This window comes from Vulpes lagopus, chromosome 3 (assembly GCF_018345385.1).
Source record: "Vulpes lagopus strain Blue_001 chromosome 3, ASM1834538v1, whole genome shotgun sequence".
In the NCBI taxonomy this organism is placed as follows: Eukaryota; Metazoa; Chordata; class Mammalia; order Carnivora; family Canidae; genus Vulpes; species Vulpes lagopus.
This window is the reverse complement of record NC_054826.1, coordinates 80,802,969-80,823,691: the sequence shown is the minus strand read 5'-3', so window position 1 is coordinate 80,823,691 and position 20,723 is coordinate 80,802,969. Positions and strand designations below refer to the sequence as shown.

At 37.4% G+C, this 20,723-nt stretch overlaps 1 protein-coding gene across 1 annotated transcript in view; it reads right to left on the bottom strand.

Moving 5' to 3' along the window:
- TSNAX (translin associated factor X) overlaps positions 1-20,349 on the bottom strand; it is a 30,414-nt gene extending 10,065 nt beyond the window's left edge. The window contains exons 1-4 of the mRNA XM_041749475.1: positions 20,181-20,349; positions 19,634-19,738; positions 16,744-16,858; positions 14,214-14,344 (exon numbers count right to left, since the gene is read on the bottom strand). Coding sequence (XP_041605409.1) covers positions 14,214-14,344; positions 16,744-16,858; positions 19,634-19,738; positions 20,181-20,196 — 367 coding nt within the window. The 5' untranslated portion in view covers positions 20,197-20,349. The remainder of the gene's footprint in view (positions 1-14,213; positions 14,345-16,743; positions 16,859-19,633; positions 19,739-20,180) is intronic.
- Between the last annotated feature and the right edge of the window lie 374 nt (positions 20,350-20,723).

Here is a 20,723-nt window from a genome sequence, read left to right as displayed (position 1 = left end):
TCCTATTGAAATGTCAAAAAAAATCCATTTGATGAAACTAAATGGTATGACAACTAAAGAGGACATCTCTCACTTTGAACAAAGCACTCCTAAATGACACAAAAATTAATAGTGTGCTGTTGCTAAAATGTTTGCAGTCTTACAAATAAATGCATTTGAAATAGTACTAAACTCACCAAACAAGGTTTAAACTTAACATTTTAAATTGACTTTTTTAAGCTGATATTTTAAGTGTATAGTTCTGTGGCACTCATTCACACATGTGGTACAACCATCACCACCAACTATTTCCAGAACTGTTACCTTACAAAACTGAAACTCTATTAAATACACTCTCATTCCTCTTTCCTTCATGCCCCAAACAGAATAGAATTTGTACAGAATTTATCCTTTTGTGACCAGCTTACTTTAGCACAATGCCTTCAGGGTTCATCCATGCTGTAGCACGTGGCAGAATTTTCCTCCTTCTTAGGGCTGGTATTCCACTGTATAGACATATGACACTTTGCTTATCCATTCATCCATCAATGGACATTTAGGTTGCTCCCACCTTTTGGGTATTGTGAATAATGCTGCTGTGAACATGTGTATACAAATATCGGCGAGTCCCTGCTTTTAATTGCTTTTGTGTATGTACCAGAAGCCTCCAACAAGACATTTTAAAAATATAAAGTATGAGTAGTAGCTTACTAAGTTCTGAGTGTCAGTTAGATGTTAAGATAATGTATCTGGTACTTTACATCCATCTTTTTCATATTCATTATAAGCTTACATGGATTATATTACTGACCTTCCTTTATAGATGAACTGAGGCTCATAGAAGTTAAAGAATTCACCCATATCAAAGTAAAAAAAAATTTTTTTAAAGATTTTTATTTATTCATGAGAGACACAGAGAGAGAGGCAGAGACACAGGCAGAGAGAGAAGCAGGCCCCTCACAGGGAGCCCGATGCAGGACTTAATCTTTGGACTGGGATTACGCCCTGAGCTAAAGGCAGATGCTCAACTGCTGAGTCACCCAGGGGTCCCATAAAAATATATTTCTAATTCAAAATTCAAAAGTTCATGTCCTTCCCCTTACCTGCTTCTTTACATTCAATTCCATATAAAGCATAATCACTTTTTCTCCTACTAAATCCAGTTCAGCTATTCTCTATGCTTTGTGCTTTTGTTTAACTTTATTCTCTAGTCTCTCCTACCATAAACTTTCATGATTACATGCTATTCTGTGCCTAAGCTGACTTCTCTAAACCCTTTTCTACCTGTAGGAAAAGTTTAAATGTTCTGATATGCCCAGTCAAGGCAGCACTCATTTCTCCATACCCATTACATAAAACTTACACTTTGGCTAAATGTTTCAGCCAGCTCTGATTTATGAATACCTATTTTTTTCACTACAGAGTTTTGAGGGAAAGAACGATGCCTTTACAACTTTCTCCTTTCCCCACTCCCAAAGGGACCTTGAGAAGAGACTCAAATGTTTAGTAAATTCTTTAATATAATCTCTCCCTGTTCTTCCTCACTAGTTTTATGAGATGATACGTGCTTTGACAAAAATATTTTAAAATCTAGTATTCAAATGTTCAAAAATAACCTAATTATACTTAATTTATAGTAGTTTGGATTTAAGTCCATTAAGAAAGAAATATTCCTACAAGATTAAAAGTTCAAACTGATGGAAGTTCAGAATTAGAGGTCTTAAAGTTACCTGATTTATTTTTTATGGGAAAAAAAAGATACAGAACAACAGCCTTCAAAATTTATCTGCGGTGTCAATCTATGTTAACATGGATGGCCATCAAACACTGCATTTTCAAATATATCTAAAGTCATTACTTAAGTTGTCCTTGGAATGTGTTTGATTAAAGTTAATCCTGAGATGAGGTGTCCATTTCTGCTCCATGGTAGTTAGGTTTCATGATATACCACAAAGAAAGTTCAAGGACATCTGGCCCAAAACACTGAAAAGCAGTTCTGGTCACATCTAGGTAAAAGGATGTTTAAACAAGTTATGTTTCAACTTGATGAAAAGGACATCCGTTATTTTCAGTGAATAATCCCCAAGGTGAAAAATTTCAACCTACTGCCATATTCCATCAAACAATGCCTTCCCCTTCTGCTTTTACCTTGGATGAAATCCAATTAGAATTATTTACAGAATCAGCTGCCAGTAAGAGAGAAGTCTGTAGGTTGCTTTTATGTAATTTGTTATTTTTCTCCTTGTTCCTCTATTAGAACATATAGAAGGAAACCCAATTAAAGACTTCTGATTTTTACTTATTCTTATAATACTTAAGCAATATACATCCAATCCAAATCTCCATCAAAAACCATAAATAAAGGTAAACAGACAAGACAGAGGTCTCGCTCTAAATTCAAATTTTACATCTCAACTCTCTCTCCAGGCTTTTAGTGTTTTTAAAAAAATTGCTTGCCTTATGACCCAGCAATTCCACCCCTAGGTATATACACAAGAAACTAAAAGCAGAGGTTCACACAAACTTACAAATGTTCATAGCAGTACTGTTCACAATAACCAAAGAGTAGAAACAACCCAAATGTCCATCACTGATGAATGGATAAACAAAATGTGGTATATACATACACATACTGTGGAATATTACTCAGCCCTAAAAAAGGACAGAATTCTGATACATGCTATGACACATACAAGAGCCTTGAAAACATTATGCTAAGTGACAAAAGCCAGACACAAAAGGCCACAAATCATATGATTCTATCTACATAAAACATTCAAAAGAGGCAAATCCAATGAAGACAAAGTAAATTAGTGGTTGCCTAGCTATGGGTATATTGGCGTGGGGGAAGGAAGATGAGGAATGACTGCAAATGTGTAAGGGGTGCCCTTCTGGGATGATGAAAACATTCTGGAATTAGTGGTGACAGCTATATGACTTGTTACAGTAAAAACCACTGAATTAGACAATTTAAATGGGTTAATTTTATGGTGTATAAATTGTAACTAAATTTTTAAAACTGCATTTTTAGCTATTTTTAAGAATACTATCTGAATTTTTTCAAGTTAGCTTTATTAGATCACTAAAATGTTAGAGTAAAATCAGATCCAGGCCTGATTCACATGCCATTCTGCTAAAAAGTCCTATATGCAAACACATAAATTATACATTGAAATTATATCCATGAGCCTTAGCTTTGTAAAGTATATGCAATTATACTACCAATAGTAAAACTTAAACACAATTTCACTAATTTGGATTTTGTTTAATTCGAATTGTCCACTGAGCAGGGCTTTTACTTTAGCACTGAAGAGTGTATGCTGAGAAAATAAGTATTACTGATTTTTTAACCCAAAATAAAAATAAATTTTAAAATTTAGCACATTACTACAGATTAATTCTGCTAAATTCCAGAAGGGAAGAGGACAAACATTTGTTAACAGTTACGTGCCAAACAAAGTAAGAAATGCCTTTCATAAACATACTTCATCTAGTTTTCAAAGCAACCCATGAGGCAGTTATTCCCAATCCCACATAACAGGTGAGAAAGCTAAAATTCAAACAGGTTGTATATTATGTTCCAAGGTTACAGATCTAAGGAATATCAGAGCAAACAAACCCAGGTCTGTCTGACAGAAAAGGCTCTCTTTCTACTTCACCTCAGTGAGTGAATTTTATGTTTAAAAAGCAAACGTGAATCAGCAGAAAAGTTAACAGTAATCTGGGGATCTTCTAAATCCCTCCAACATGACTGCTAAATACCAAAGGATCACACTCTCTTCCTATCTCACTTAGTCACTATAGTAATCCCTTAAACATCTCCTGTCAGCATTTCCAACTCCCTTTTCCCTTTCAATGAAATTCAAAATATTTTAACAGGAACATAAATTATTATATAAATCAATATAAACTTCAAACTCTAAATATATTCTTTCATTGTCTTACTATGTTAAACTATATTTACTAAAAATTGCTTATCACGTGCTGTAAAATATAAGCATAAGCTATTTACCAAATTATTTCTTGATTTTTAGATGCTGGTAGAAAGATCTTTTAATTTGTCTTTCCCTAGCTAAATGAAGCCACTGAGACATGATTTGATATTCGGAACATCACTGAACTCATGACTTCCTCCATTAGAATGACAGTCATTCAGTGACTAGGGATCCTACCTATGTGGGGATTCACAGGCCTGCCTCTACCTCTACTCCCTCCACTATTCATCAAATCTCTATTCCTTTCTCATCATCCTCGCTCTAACCACTGAGATATAAATAAAGGGAGTAGAAGAAAAAAAAGCAAGGTTTGGCTGGCACTTACTGGGTAGGAGAGGTGAGCATCCTTTGGTCATTTGATAAGATGCAGGACAGATCCCTTCCCCTAAGACGTCTCCCCTATGTGCAGAGGCTCTTCACTCCCCTCACCATCAGGGAGTATGTCTCAAATAAAGCAAAGCTCCCCTGAACCTACCTCAAAGACTACTACTGCAACCTGAGGAAATATGCTTTGCATGAAACACCTGTTTATATCCCTGGTTCCTGGTAGACTTCCCAAATGCTATCTGCTTGTCTCCTTAGAGCATTTCTTTGAAGGTTTACAGAAGGGAGCCACAACTCAGCCGCACAACACAAGTCCCCCCAACCATACCTCTAGACTTAACTCAAAGCAACTCCCTGGTCTCCCAAACCCAAAGTAACATTAATTTTGCAGCTTATCCACTAGCTGCATTGCATAAAACCATAAAGTAGGTTATGGGCTAAACTATGCACCTCCCCCAAATTTATATGTGGAAGCTCTAATCCAAGTAACTCAGATGATTAATTCAACGTGACTGGTGTTCTCATAAGAAGAAGAGATCGGCACACAGAACAAACACTAGGGATGCCTGTGCAAAGAGGAAAGACCATGTGATGTCATAGAAAGAAAGGAGCCACCTTTAAACCAGAGCAAGGCCTCAGAAAAAAAATCAAACCTGCCAACACCTTGATATTGGACTTTAAGGCTTGAGAACTGTGGAAAAATAAATTCCTATTGTTTAAGCCACCCAGTCTGTGGTATTTTACTATGGCAGCCCCAACAAACTAATACAGTATCTTGGAATCATAGAGCCTGTTTGGCTTATGAGATAAACCAGACATGCTGAAATTCGTATTATTTACTAATTTTGCTACTCATCACAGTTAATACACTACTTACCGAAAGATACAGAAGTATTCTTTTAACCAAAATGACCATAGTAGTTCATTAAGCTGAGCATCTTGTCCTACTTCTCCCACTGCCATCCTGCTGCAACTAATCCTAACCACATGGGATGCCTCAGAGGCTCAGCAGTTGAGTGCCTGCCTTTGGCTCAGGGTGTGATCCTGGAATCCCGGGATCGGGTCCCCACATTGGGCTCCCTGCATGGAGCCTGCTTCTCCCTCTGCCTATGTCTCTGCCTCTCTCTGTGTCTCTCATGAATAAATAAATAAAATCTTTAAAAAAAGATTCCTAACCACAAATTATTCTAACTTTCTACCTCCTTCACTCCTATTCCTATGTAGAAAAAAACAAATTTATTGATCAGGTAACTTTTAAAAATAGTAAACCATAACTATTAAATGTCCCTGGTTAAGTTCTCACCCTCATTCCCTTCACAGCCATCCTTGTATCTCCAGTCTCCCATCAATTCCAAGCCACTGCCCACCTCCCATCCTCTCTTTCTTAGCACACAACAGAAAAAGAGGAATTGAGTACAAACTTCCTCCACTACCTCCATACCGATCCTTAACTGCCCATCTCCTCTCCTATAAGGCTTATCCAATCCATCTAATAAGCTCTGGGTTCCACTCTCTCCTGGTTCTTCTGGGAGTCTATTCCATCAAATACTCTATTCCCTTTAAAGTTCCACAGGACTCAGTCTTTGACTTTCTTCTCACCCTATACTCTCCTTGAACAATTTTATTCATGTCTATGAACCCAGCAACAGCTTATAAGCTGATAATTCTAAGCCTGTAACTGAAAATAAGTCCTATATTATATTATCAGTTCTCTAGACCCATATATCCAACTGCTTATTAGGCAGTTACTTGGATGCCCCACAATTTCCAATTAATCATCCAAAACCCCTTCCATCTTCTGGTTTTCTTCTCTTAAATAATATCCCCATTCAACCAGTTGGCCAAACCAGAAACCTAAAGGTTGTCCTGAGACTATTTCCTTTCTCTTGCACATTTTAAAAAACCATACCCTAAAAGTATGCTCTTTGCCTTCCATCCCCACTGCTAACACCAACCTGGAGGCCCTATTCACTTCACACCTATAATGATAACCATGGCCTCCTCACCTCCCTGCCTCTAGCCTTCCTCCAAATAGGAGAATGGCATAAAAAAAAAAGGCACAGACCTGAAATGAGGTTCAAATGCTAACTCAGTCTCATTAGCTGTGTGAACTAAGGTCATTTTCTAACTTTACTGCACTTCAATTTCCTCATTTGTGAAGAGCAGACCTCTACCTACACTGCGGGATTTATATGGAATAATTTATCAGTGTCTGGACAGGGAGCCTCTTTAACTGCTGAATTAAACTGAAGTGAGAATAATTAAAATAAGAATGAAGGGTACTATCTTTGGAAAAATGAAGCTCACAATGCATTTTCCATCATTTGTCTTTAAAGAAAAGGAATGAAGGTGATTAATTTTTGTCAGACATTTTCTAACTTCTTTAAAGAAATCAGTGGTTTTTCTCTTACTTTTTATTGTCTTTGCAATACACTAACTCACTTTAAAAGAGGCCATTCTTTTAAAATGTTACTCTAGCCCAACATGCACTGTAATTCTAAGTAATGGCAAATGATGTTAACGAACACTGATGTTTATTCCTACAAAGGTGTATTCATTCAGTTGAAGTAGTTTGTCACGTACAAAACTAAACAAGAAGCCGTCTCTTCCACGTTCCCCACTTAGCTCCATTCTTACCAACCAACAGACCTCAGCTCAAAAAAGTAGTTTTCTGAAATAGGATTTCAGAAAAGCAATAGGAGTATTTAAAGGTGAAAAGAGAAACTGGGCTAAAAGATCTCATACGTGGACAGTCTAAGTTACGTAAACCAGACATTTATCTAAAAGATTGTTTATAAACTGAGTTCTTGTAACCCAGAAAACACCCATAGGGATTTACTCATGGTCCTACTACTCACCACAGGGTTTTGCACTATGATACATACACATATTAAATTGTGATTAAAATAGGAAAAATGGTTATTGAACCATCTCACATTTAAATGGAAATTTAAACTATACCTATTTTATTTGCATGTATAAGTAAAATTAAAGGAAGGACGAGTGTCTTTAACAAGATACAGGATCTGAGGATCTGATACTGTCAAGTAAAAAGCTTTTGGCTTTGGAAAAAACACTTAGAGGAGGATAAAGCACTAAATACTAGCTATCAGAGAGAAGGTAGTCTACTAGAAGATGTATCAGAAGAGATAAAACAGATTTCAATTCCACTACCATCACTAAGCTCATTTAAAAAATGGGGTAGCAGAACTAGTTATCCTCTAATCATTCTTTCAGTTATAAAATTATTCTCAAATTAGGTAAATGAATGATTTCAAACAAAATTAAAATATATTCAGGAAAAAATTTAAAATCATCATGTATATATCTGGATTTTCCACTAAATCAAATGGACATCAAATTATCATATTGGGCAGAGAAAAACGTACTATTCACCAAATATATTTCATTATCCTTGGCACAGGAAGAGACTGCATTTCTCATTCTCCCCTGCTGTTAGATGTGGCTGTGTGACTGGCCAATAAAATCTGGGCAGACATGATCTATCTTTTGCAGGGCTGGCTCATTAAAACCTCAGGTATCACTGCGTACTATTCTTTCCCAAAATCCACTAGTTTTATTTTGATGCCCTAGCTCACCTTGGAAACCAAGTACTGATTATACCAGAACCCCAAGATCCTGGGTCCCTGAATGACTAAGCTGGTAAAGCACATGCAAACTACCATTACAAAGCCTGGAATTTAAAGTGAGAAAGAAACAATTCCTGTTTTGTTAAGCCACCAAAATGTCATGGTTTTTTCATCTGTTTTAGTCCTTAGCTTTAGCTTAAATAACATCTCTGACATACTGAATCTCATGCATAAACAGATAACTTCAATTCTCAGCTGTATCTTTCCCTTCACTAAATTTTTCTATTATTCCAAACTTTTTCTATCTTAGTTCACTTTTTCAGTGAGCCTTTGGAATTTTGCTAATATGCTGAAACTGTATCAAATTTCTCTGTACTGATAAAATGACACTTAAAAATTCTTAAATATTAATACTGATCCTATTTCTACTATCACATTGAAGTAACAGCTCCTGGAAACACATTCCTTCTTTGGAAGGAAAAAAAAAAGTCAAAAAAATTTGCAAAGCAAACTATCAGATAAAGGATTTGGTTGAAAAGAGAATAACCCTTTTAAAATAGTTTGTTCTTCATTCTGTCAACATTTATCAAACACCTGTTAAGTGTCTGGGATATATGAGGAAACAACAACAAAATCTGCAAAGACTTGTGGAATCTACATTCTAATACAGGAAAAAGAGACAATAGAAAGAAACTACATGGTACATAAATGTGAAGGTTTTAAGTGCTATGAACAAAGGAGCAACATAAAAGCTATAACATGTGCTGGGTTAAGGAAAACCCTAATATTTGAGGGAAGGGGACTTAAAGCAAGATTAAGCCTTTACTAGGTAGGAGTCAGGTTCTTAAGTCAAAAGATAAATTAAATCCATATGGTAAGAAACCAATGATACCACTTACTAGCTTATATTGGGCAAGTTGCTTAACTTCTGTATAACTCAATTTTCCCACTTGTTTAGCAGTAAGGATAACATCTATAACTTAGGGATATTGCAAAGGTCACAGAGAACAACAGCTTAAAAAACAATCTCTAACTGGCCTAAAACACCCACTTAACTCATCATTCACATTCCTGAATAAGAGAATTAAAATATTAGTTGTGGTCTAAACTTAGTTATGTGCACCAAAATGTCTTAAAATTAAATGACAATCTTTATCATTATCAGAGTGATATAAGCTAAAAAAAATTTTTTTTTGAGATGGAGGACATTTTCCCCCAACTGTTAATTTTTCAACAAAAGAAAAACACAAAATAAAAACATGATAGAGCCCAACATTTTTTTATGTGACTTATTTCAAGCAACTAAGTATTCGTTCATTTGTTTAGCCATCCCTTGGGACAATCTGTAATCTACTCCGATAAGAAATGTGTAGAAAACAGACCTAACTTTCTGTTGTTGTTCAATTATTAGGAGGATACTCCATGTTTGAGCTCACACAAGTATCCCTTAGGGAAATGCTCTGCGTGCCATTAGCACTATTCTTAATGAGGAAAAGCACAGAACTCCTTTAGTTCAATGCCAGAATTGTTTTATCTTCAAGTCAAAAGAACAACTATTTGGAGTAACACCAAAACAAGCATTTAACAATTACAAGCAGCAAGCTATTCATAAGCATCATATTGTTAATGCTACTCTAATTATAAATAACCTTATTTTATCAAATAAAGTATCTGTCAGCAAAATTTTAAGTCCCAGATAGCTCTTTATTTAACTGCTTTATTCCTTAACTTTAAGAAAAAAACAACTTTATTGCTTTGACTTAAAGAATCTCATTTTATTTTAAGGACTTAGCTACAGAAAAGTGAGATATAGGGAAACCTTACATTTTTAAACCAAGAGTAGGCAGTCTACAAAAAAATTTACAAAGAAAAGATAAAGGCCTAAAATGGACTTGGTGCTTCAAATAATCCTCAATGATCCACTGAAGGGGGAAAATATGAAGATTGCTTCCATTTTATTAATGCCCTAACTCTTTTCAAGAATGCAGTGCTTCCTTCCTGACTTAAGAAACATTCTACTGACTCCATGAAATGTCCATTTTGTCTTTTCTTCTCCATTTATCTATTTTGTTCTAAAAGCCAAATTAGGTTTCTTTTCATGTCACTATCCATATGACCCTCACTTTTATTTAAAGTCTTTCCTTACACTTTACTCACTGACAATTAAAGAATATACAAAAATAGATTACTGGGACAAATAAAAAAAATCTACGATGTCCTAAGATTAGTAGGCTTAACCTTGAACTAACACAGAATTGAGAAGTTTAACCTAACACATCATCATATATAATACAGAATTGAGAAGTTTAACCTAACACATCATCATATGATGAAGAATCAACATTGTGAGGAAAATATACCAGTTTTTGCAGAAGTATTAAAGTTCTAAGCATGGACTGAAGTCAAAAGTGAAGACTACTGCAGCCAGCTTTTAATATATGCATTATATTGCCACGAATTTTTATATAAGATAAACTTACTGCATGAAGTGACAGAAAAATGATAGCACTTATGGAAGTTATTCAAACTCTTGCCTTTAGTTATCCAAGCTAACAGGATACTTAGAAGCTGTAGAATGTGATTTGTTCACTTTGCTACAGTAAGACATTTAGACTGTACTGCTTCTTCAGATCAAGGACTTTCTGGAAACTGAGATAAAAATTTCAGGAGATCAAATAGAACAAGGCAAACATTGCCACAAACATCATCTGCCCTGCCTAACAACTAGAAATGTCAGGGTACACGAGAAAAACCTCACCAAAGGGATTTTGATGAAGAATATCATCAATATGAATGGCATAAGTGTTTTTAGTAAACTTTGGCACATATTTTCACCAAAAGACTGCCATGAAGACATTTTTTTTAAAATTTAAGTCACCTCTACACCCAACCTGGGGCTCAAACTCATGACCCCAAGATCAAGAGTCACACACTTGGGATGCCTGGGAAGCTCAGCAGTTTAGCGCTGCTTTCGGCCCAGGGCCTGATTCTGGACGACCAGCGATCAAGTCCCACGTCAGGCTCCCTACATGGAGCCTGCTTCTCCCTCTCCCTGTGTGTCTGCTTCTCTGTGTCTCTCATGAATAAATAAAATCTTAAAAAAGAAAAAAAAGAGTCACACTCTCTTCTAAGCCAGACAGGCACCCCTCCACCACAAAGAGATTATTGATATGATCTCCTGATACAAAGAATTGCTCTGGAAAAAGGAACTAAAAATTTGTCAATAGTGACTTTGAAAAAAAAAAGACTTATAATTTATATTGTGTATAACTCAATTTCTAATTTGTGCACACTATGTACCTACCACCACCCAGCTATAAATACAAAACATTTCTATCACTCCAGAAGGTTCCCTCATGCCTCTAGTCAGTAATCTCTGCCCCTAACCTTTACCACCAGGTAACCACTATCCTGCCTTTTAACTCCCTAGATTAATTTTGCCTCTTTTTGAACTTCACTTAAATGGAACTACACAATAGTATTGCTTTGAGTCTGCTTATTTTGCCCAATAGACTGTGAGATTCATATTCACTAGTATGCATGTTTATCATTTTTGCTATGTATTTGTTATGCTGTACAACTACACCGTAAATCATTTATCCATCCTCCTGCTAATAAACATCTTGGGTCATTTTTCAGTTTTAGGATATTATCACTACAGCTGTTACGAGCTTTCTTGCATATGTCTTTTGGTGACACGAGCCTCACTTTTATTGGGTACGTATCCAAAAGGGATCATATAGTAGGCATACATTTTTAGCCAAAGTTTCTTAAAGTGTATTGTCAGTCTTTATAATTTAATCATGCAGGTAAGTAAACGGTACCATTTGGCTTTAGTTTGCATGACTCTAGTGAATAATGCTCAGCACCTTTTCATATGCTTATTAGCCATGTGAATATTCATTTTGAAACCCCTGAAGTTTTTTGTTCATTTTTTCTAAAGTAATCTCTACACCCAACATGGGGCTTGAAGTCATGACCCAGAGATCAGGAAGCTCCACCCACTCACTGAGCCAGCCAAGCACCCTTGTCCAATTTTTAAAATTGCCTGTCTTCTTGATTTGTAGGAATTCTTCATATATTCCCTATGTGAGTCCTTTATCCAGGGTATGTATGTCTCTTCTGACTTTAGCTTGCGTTTTCACTTTTAAATGTCTTAATTTTAATGAAATCCAACTGATCCATTTTTCCTTTAGTAAATGCTCGTGTTATTTCAAAAAAATCTTTTCTACTATAAGATCATGAAGATATTCTCATGTCTTCAAGAGACTTGTTTTAGCTTTCAATAAGAACCCTTCTCCTCACCAGTAGTCAGATCTTCTCTCCCAACCCTGCCAAACCCGTCACATTCAAGGTTTTGCCACATGACAGCACAACTGAGTTCATCAAATCTTTTTATTATGTGTGCTATTACCTAAAAAAACAAATCTCTGATAGTAAATAATAAATGACAACGGGAATGGATCTCCTTTGGGAATGTACTAGAATGACTCTTCATACAACTGTTTGAGTTATCACTTCAATTTTGAGTAACAAAACTCACCTTTAAGTGATATAAGCAGGTACTTTCTTTGTTCGTATAAAAAGACATTTTAAGTAGTTGCCAGAGGTGGGAGGTGGGCAAAATGGAAATGTACAGCGTGACAACTACAGTTAATAATGATAGACCTTTTTTTGTTTTTTTAAAGATTTTATTTATTTATGAGAGAGAGAGAGAGAGAGGCAGAGACACAGGAAGAGGGAGAAGCAGGCTCCATGCAGGGAGCCTGACATGAGACTCCATCCCAAGTCTCCAGGATCACACCCCGGGCTGCAGGCGGCGCTAAACCGCTGCGCCACCAGGGCTGCCCAATAATAATAGACCTTAAAAGTTTGTCATATGAAAACATAATTGTTAACTGTATATAGTTATGGATGTTAACTAGACTTGTGATCATTTCACAACATATACAATGTACACCTAGAACTAATATATTATATAACTAATATGTTATACGTCAGTTATACCTCAGTAAAAAAGAAATACACAAAATAACAGGTAACCCTTGAACACTGCAATAGTACATGCCTATGTGGATTTTTTCAATAAATATAGTACAGTACTATAAATGTATTCTTCTCATGATTTTCTTTTCTACTTTATTCTAAGAATACAGCCAATACACATAATATACAAAATACCTGTTAACAAACTTATGTTATCGGTATGACTTCCAGTCAATAGTAGGCTATTGGTAGTTTAGTTTTGGGGGAGTCAAAAGTTTTATGTTTTGGCTGTACAAGGAGTTGGCACCCCTAATCCTGACCCATTGTTCAAGGATCAACTGTATGTATAATTATTGAGCAACAACAACAAAAGACACATGAACATACATACTACAGGTTGACATTTCTGAAGAACAAGCTGAAATTATAAATGTTCACACTAAGCTAGACACACTGAGCAGCTCATTTTTAATTATGAAATGCCCTGAGTTCAGTGGAATCAGCTATTTAAAAGAAACAGAGAACTCTCATACATATGAATCAACCTCTGACTTTGTCTTCCTCAATTATATAGTATCCCTCCTGTCAGTGAATTCACATTAAGAAAAGCATGAAGATAAAAGAACCTAGGGCTTCAAATATTTACGTGACTGATTTGTGTGTATATATAAAGTGATTTGTGTTTATATAAAGCCCAGTATAATCTTAAAATTCCAGTATGGAGTCACACGATGAGATGTTGGGTCTATCTGGCTAGGCGATACATTCTCTTTTATGAACCCACTAACCTGAAACTTAGGGCCATCAGTAAGATATACCTGTACTGGGAAATGAGATGTGCCTTGTCTGAATACACCCTATACACTCAAAGAATAAAAGTTCATTCTGTAAGGCCTGTTTTTTTTTTCAGTAACTTTATTAAAATCTATTAATGACTATTCTACGTAATTGGAAAAATAATACAAATTAAATGTTTTTGGATTATCTTTATATTACTATTCAGAAGTCCCAATTCTTAAAGCCAATAAAATTTCACTGTGTCAATTAAAATTCATGCAACTCACATATAAATCACATAACACGGGATCCCTGGGTGGCGCAGCGGTTTGGCACCTGCCTTTGGCCCAGGGCGCGATCCTGGAGACCCGGGATCGAATCCCACGTCAGGCTCCCGGTGCATGGAGCCTGCTTCTCCCTCTGCCTGTGTCTCTGCCTCTCTCTCTCTCTCTCTCTGTCTGACTATCATGAATAAATAAATAAAATCTTTAAAAAAAAAAAAAAATCACATAACACACTGTTGTTTTTTTTAATGTTACCACTGAAGTGAACCTACACTTACCTGTAGTAATGGCTCTATGAAACTGATGCATGTCTTCTCCTGAGAGCTCTTGGGCTACTTGCAATATCTTTTGTCTAACACCATCCAACTTAATTTCTGATTCAGTCAATATCTCTTCCATATCAGGAGCACTATAATCAAGATATTGGGAACTTTTACAGTATCAGCCAGATGCTTTGTTAGTGAAAAACTAAAATAATCTAAGTATCAATGAACACAGGGCTAAATATTGTATCTGGATGTTTCTAATGAAAACTACAATTATATTTTATTAAAAATACATAAAATCAGGGGTGCCTGGCTGGCTCTACCAAGAGCATGTGACTCTTGATCTCAGAGTCATGAGTTCAAGCCCCACATTAGGCACGGAGCTTAAAAAGAAAAGAAAAAGCCGTAAAATATGAAATCTGCTCAAAAACAATAGCTATCTTTGGGTACTGTGACTGAATTCTTTCACTGAGTATCTTTACTTTGCTACAATGTATTATTTTTCTAAAGATTACTACTTTCTAAGTTTACTATAAAAACAATGCATTAATTATTTTTAGTGGAGAAACACACACAAGATGACTTGACACAAAAACATGGCTTTTTCTAAAATATTAAGACCCCCCCGTCACAATTCTATTATTTCTCTAAACTGCTAAATACTGATGTCAGTCCTTTTAAAATTGCAATTTGTACTGAAAAAGTGTTCATAATTAGTCAAAACAGTGTTTCTTTCTTCTTTCCATAATAGAACGTCAAGTTCAAGAATAGCTTAAAATCTTTCCATAATAGAAGCTAAGAACTCATTTAAAAAATAACCAAAAACTAATTTTAGGGTCAGGGAAGATAAAAATTAACAGTGTCACATTCCAATAAACCTATATATGGCAAATTCACTTCCACTTAATAGAGTAAAAATTAAACTATTAATAAGTTACCTTAAAAGTGTAAATGAAAGAAAGCTGTAAATGAGAGAATACTGAAAAGATGATAAATTATATCTGGACTTTTGGGGTGCCTGGGTGGCTCAGTCAAGAGTGTCTGCCTTTGGCTCAGGTCATGATCTCAGGGTTGTGGGATCAAGCCCTGTGTCGGGCTTCCTGCTCAGCAGGGAGTCTGCTTCTGCTTCTCCCTCTGTGTGCTTGCTCTCTCTCAAATAAAAAAATCTTTAAAAAAAAAAATTGTATCTGGAAGATATAATTAACTTAAACCCTTAAAAAGATATATACACGGTAAGTCCTTCTAGAGGTATTTGTACTTTGTAACAAGAATTTCTCTATCGGAATTAGTTACAGGTGGGCACTTTTTAACCTCATGTACCACAGAGAAGCAAAGAAAGCCAATTAAATGAAATAGGAAGCAAACAAAGAAGCAAAGATGGAAGATAGAGATACCTAGCTGCATTCATAGAATATTCCTGAATCTTTATAATTCATTTCCCTGTTCTGCTTAGGGTAGTTTAAGCTGGTATATATGTATGTACATATGTATGTATTTATTTGAGAGTGAGCACATGCGCACGTGAGCAGGGTGGGCAGGTGGTAGGGGGGGAAAGAAGGAGAGGGAGAGGATCTCAAGCAGACTCCTCATTCAGTGTGGAGCTGCACATTGGGTTCAATCTCTTGACCCTGAGATCATGACCTGAGCTGAAACTAGGAGTTGGACGCTTAACCAACTGAGCCCTAGGCACCTCATAATCTGGTTTCTTTTATTTGCAACCAAGGAATCTAGGATATATCTAGAAAAATAAAATATTCTTACAGAAAGAAATTTCAAAGAAAAGATGCCTCAGAGCTGAAGAAAAGGGAACTTCCAAAGGAGAATTAAGCAGTCAATACTATCATATGCTACAAAAATGTAAAATAAGAAGAGTATGCACTAGATTTAGCAATTATGAGGGTAATGGGACAATTTCAATAGTTATGAGGCAGAAAAGCAGATTGCAATGAGTTGATCAATGAATGGGAAGGTAAATAACTAGATTTCAACATTGATCTACCATTAAAATTTTACATGTATCATCCAAGTAAAGCTTTTATGCAACAGGCTCTAATAAAGCCATTAGAAATTTAATATTTTCACAAACAGCTATTCACTGAGTGATCTTAACACAAATCCCTAGCTGCTCTGAAAATAAGAACTTTCCCTTCCTGTGTTGATTAAAACATTTGTTCTTAAAATCTACGTGCTACTGGGGTGCCTGGGTGGCTCAGTCTGTTGAGTGTCTGACTCAGGTCATGATCTCAGGGTTGTGGGACAGAGCCCCACATTAGCTTCAGAGTGGGCATGGAGCCTACTTAAGATTCTCTCTCTCCCTCTGCCTTCTCCCCTCCCCTCAGCTCATGCTTGCTCACTCTAAAAAAAAAATAACTAAAAAAAACCTACTTGCTGCTAATGTCTTCTGATCCCAATGTTCATATAACAAATCACAAAATATTCTAACAGCTAGTTACTGTTCATTGAGGTATAAAACATTACAAAACATATATAATACATATCAAACTATATGCAACTATAACAAATTTTAAAGATACTTACTCACCTTGTAATCCTATGGAGAAGAAAAATTGTCCTTTTACTTTCAACAGTTATATCCCGACTAAGTTTCACAAGTCTCTCATATTTATCATGTCTTGCATCAAGTTCCTGCTGAAATGCTAACACATTATTACAACCATAAGCATGCATATTCTATGCTTCAAGCCTATCAAACAACACTGTTATTATGCACTATAAAGGAACTATTATTTACTCTATAAAAATGAAGAGCACATCATCTCATTTAAATGATGGAAATCAAAGACTGCTAGTAACCAAAATATTCTTTCTTTAAACAGGTATGCTTTAACTGGATTTTACCACTCATAGCCTCATAGTAAAATGTGTATATATATATATATATATATATTTATATAAATGTATATAAACATATATATTTATATTTATATAATGTTAAAAAAACAAACCTCATCTAATTCAAACATGAATTATTGCAGAATTATCACATGAGACTTTTATAAAAATTACTTCAACTACCTAACTTTCATAACGTTTTTTAAATCGTATCACATGCAATGTTATCTCCCCCCACAAAAACCTGGACTTCTTTTTTATTAAAAGTTCATAACTTTTAAGGACAACTTTCTGAATTTCCAAGCCCTAGTCACTGAAATACCCATAAGCCACTTAACTCTTAATCACCACTTTATTTCAGAAGCATTGTCACGACGAAGACCTAGCAAATATCCTGTCCCACAGGGAGCACAGGGATGTATTTTGCATGATTTAAAAAACCCCAGAACTTGAATAAACTATTAACCAAATTAACAGGTTGACAAGGACCAAATACATTTGCTTCTATTATTGAGATAACAACTAAGCAGGGATTTTGCCTATATTTCAAGACAATGAAAAGCTTTCATTATTATAAATATTAATGACAACTGTGAATCAGATACTATGAATACAAAGCTAAACAAGACAATTCTTATCCTTAAAGAGTTTAGTCCAGTTAAAGATAAAAATGTAAACAATTAAAATTCATAATAACCATGTGTAAAGGTTCAGGAAAGCAGGAACCACATTTTTCTTGTTCCTGCTAACACATGCTAGAACACAGCAGATGCTCAATAAATATTTAATGACAAAATGGATGAATGGATAATGAATAAATGCAATATCTGTCAATAAATTTGCTTGACAAAAAAAATCAGAAAGACTTCCAAGAAGATATGTGAGCTAGGTTATGAAGGCAACCACGGTTCACCAGATGGACAATGGAAGTAGCAAATCAGAAGAAATTTTGAGCTTTAAGAACTATGTGTGAAAACGCAGAAGGAAACATACAAAAGCAACATATGCTTGGAAACAAGCAGCTCTGTATATGGTGTGTCAGAGGACAAGGACGGGGAAACCCTGGCCCACTGCAGTTTTTGCACTGTGTATACCATTCATTGTATCAATACACTCTCAAGCAATTACAAGTTGTTTTATACATCTAAAGATCAATGTAGGTGCCATGATTTTAAAATATACCCACAAATTATTTAGGACTCCCTTCAAAAGGTGGAACTTAATTTGTTCCCTTTAAAAATGAAGCAGAGGGCAGCCTGGGTAGCTAAGCAGTTTAGCGCCGCCTTCAGTCCAGGTTGTGATCCTGGAGACCCGGGATCGAGTCCCACGTCAGGCTTCCTTCATGGAGCCTGCATCTCCCTCTGCCTGTGTCTCTGCCTCTCTTTCTCTGTCTCTCATAAATAAATAAAATCTTTAAAAAAAAAAAATTAAAAATAAAAAAATAAAAATGAAGCAGAGTTATTTAAACTGCCTCATCTCTAACAAACAGAATGTAGCAAAAGTGACAGTGTATTGTGTCTGAGATCAGGACGTAAGAAGACTGGTTTCCTCTTTGCTTTGATCGAGGAAGCCAGCTGCCATAACATTAGGCCACTCAAGTAGGCCTCACTCTCCTGTGAGGACGGAGAGCTGGTTGTTGGCAGAAGGCCCGACTGGTCAACTGAGGCGGATCCTCCAGGCCCAATCAGGTCTTCAGATGACCGAGAGTGAGAATCAACAGCTCAGGCACTCTCAGGCTCTAACTGTAAGGTGTGGGAGGGTGAATACAGGATGACAGGAAGGAGATTTTTGTTTTACGCTTTCTTTTGAAATGAGGAGCAACTCAACCAAGTTAATAGGAGGATTGTGAGGGACACCTGGGTGGCCCAGTGATTGAGCATCCCATATGCTTCAGCTCGGGTCATGATCCCGGGGGCCTGGGATGGAGTTCCACATCAGACTCCCCACAGAGAGCCTGCTTCCCCCTCTATGTCTCTGCCTCTCTCTCATGAATAAATAAATAAAATCTTTAAAAAATAAAATAAAATAAAATAAAATAAAATAAAATAAAATAAGGCCTGTGAATAACACATACACACAAAGACATTATGTATGTGCAGTATATCTGTGGCATGTATATGACTTATTAATAGAGAAGGTCCCACTCTCTGGGAGGTGTGACAGTCGTAACAAAAAACTTAATCCTGGTCTTCAAAGGTCTAGCTGAGGAGCCAAAACCAAAATATACGCTTCAAAGTAAACTAATTAAATCTATATGTATACATACAGCTGACCTATCTATGTAGCGGATACATATTTGTATGTCGGGGACACAGTAATTTTTAGTGTGCATTAGCATTTCTGATGCTAGTATTTACCTGTAGAACCCTTACAGAAAAAAAAAAAAAAAAGCCAACACCTGAGTACCCTCGACTTTAATGGCAGACCCAGCACCACAGCTAACCTCTGGGGAAGAAGGTACAAGGTTCACACCGGCACAGCTCACGTTCTAACGGTGTGTGCACAACATGCCTAAACGCTCCTTCTTACCACCTCTCTCGCTCTCTTCCCTTCGCCAACCTCCATGACAGAAAACTTACATTTGAAGGCCAACATCACAGGTGAAGATGAATTAACATCCTTCCCTTCTCTTCTCTGGTTATGTGGGAAATTGTCATGCTTCCTTTTCCTGAACCCTCCTGATCCTTACGTAGAGAAGGAGAAAACAGTTGGGTAGGGCTTTTGCACCAGAGCTGGCCCCTGCCTCGCTCTCACACCCGCGCCCAGGGGCCCTGGCCCGAGACTCGCGCAGCAGCAGCCCTGCCTTTTATTCCCCCCCACCCCCACCCCCCAATCTTAAGCTCACCTCACCCGGGGCCTCCACCAGTGGCTTTCCTGATCTGGCACAAGGTGGAGCAATGACCAAACTAAGATCAAAAACACAGCTCGAGGATTTAAGAAATGGCCAGGTGTCCACAGGCCCGACGTGGCCAGGAAATCTCCGGGGCCGCCCCCCCCGCCCCCCCCCCGAGGCTGCATGGGGAGAGGGCAATCCCTCAAGGGGGAAGCGAAGTGGAAAATCCGACAAAAAGGAAGGAGGTCCTCCCCCTTTGAATAAAGAACGCCCAGGGCCGCCGAGGACGCCACCTTCTTTGCTGCTCATGTCGTCACGGCCTACGGCGAGATGAGCGGAGACCCAAGGCCTGGGAGCCAGCGGAGTGCGTAAGGTGCTGGCCGAAGAGCCTGCCGAGGAGCCCTCCGCAGCCGGCCGACGTCGACGCACTGGCCGGAAGCGCACGCCCGCAGCCACTCACGCCTCTCCCTCCGTCCTCGCACACTTCCGGCCTGCGCCCCGGCCCCGCCGCCGCAGGCTCCGCCCCGCGCGCGCCCCGGGGCTCTCGCGCCCGCGCGCCGTCGTCCCGCCTGCCCTCTGCTGTGCCCGAAGGCAAAGCGAACTCTACAGGCCTCACTGCGCTTCCATCAAAACGGATGATGGAAGCGAGGCCTGTGTGAAGATGGAAAAACGGCGGGAGGCGTTCGTGATTTTTTTCTTTTTTCCTCAAGGCACTTTTGGAACACCCCCGCGTTCCCTTCGCGTGGACCCAGCCTTCCGCGCGGGGAGTGATGGGGGTTGTAGTTCGCCCGCCGGAGTCAGCCCCTTGCTGCTCTCCCGACCTGGCTGTGAGGAGG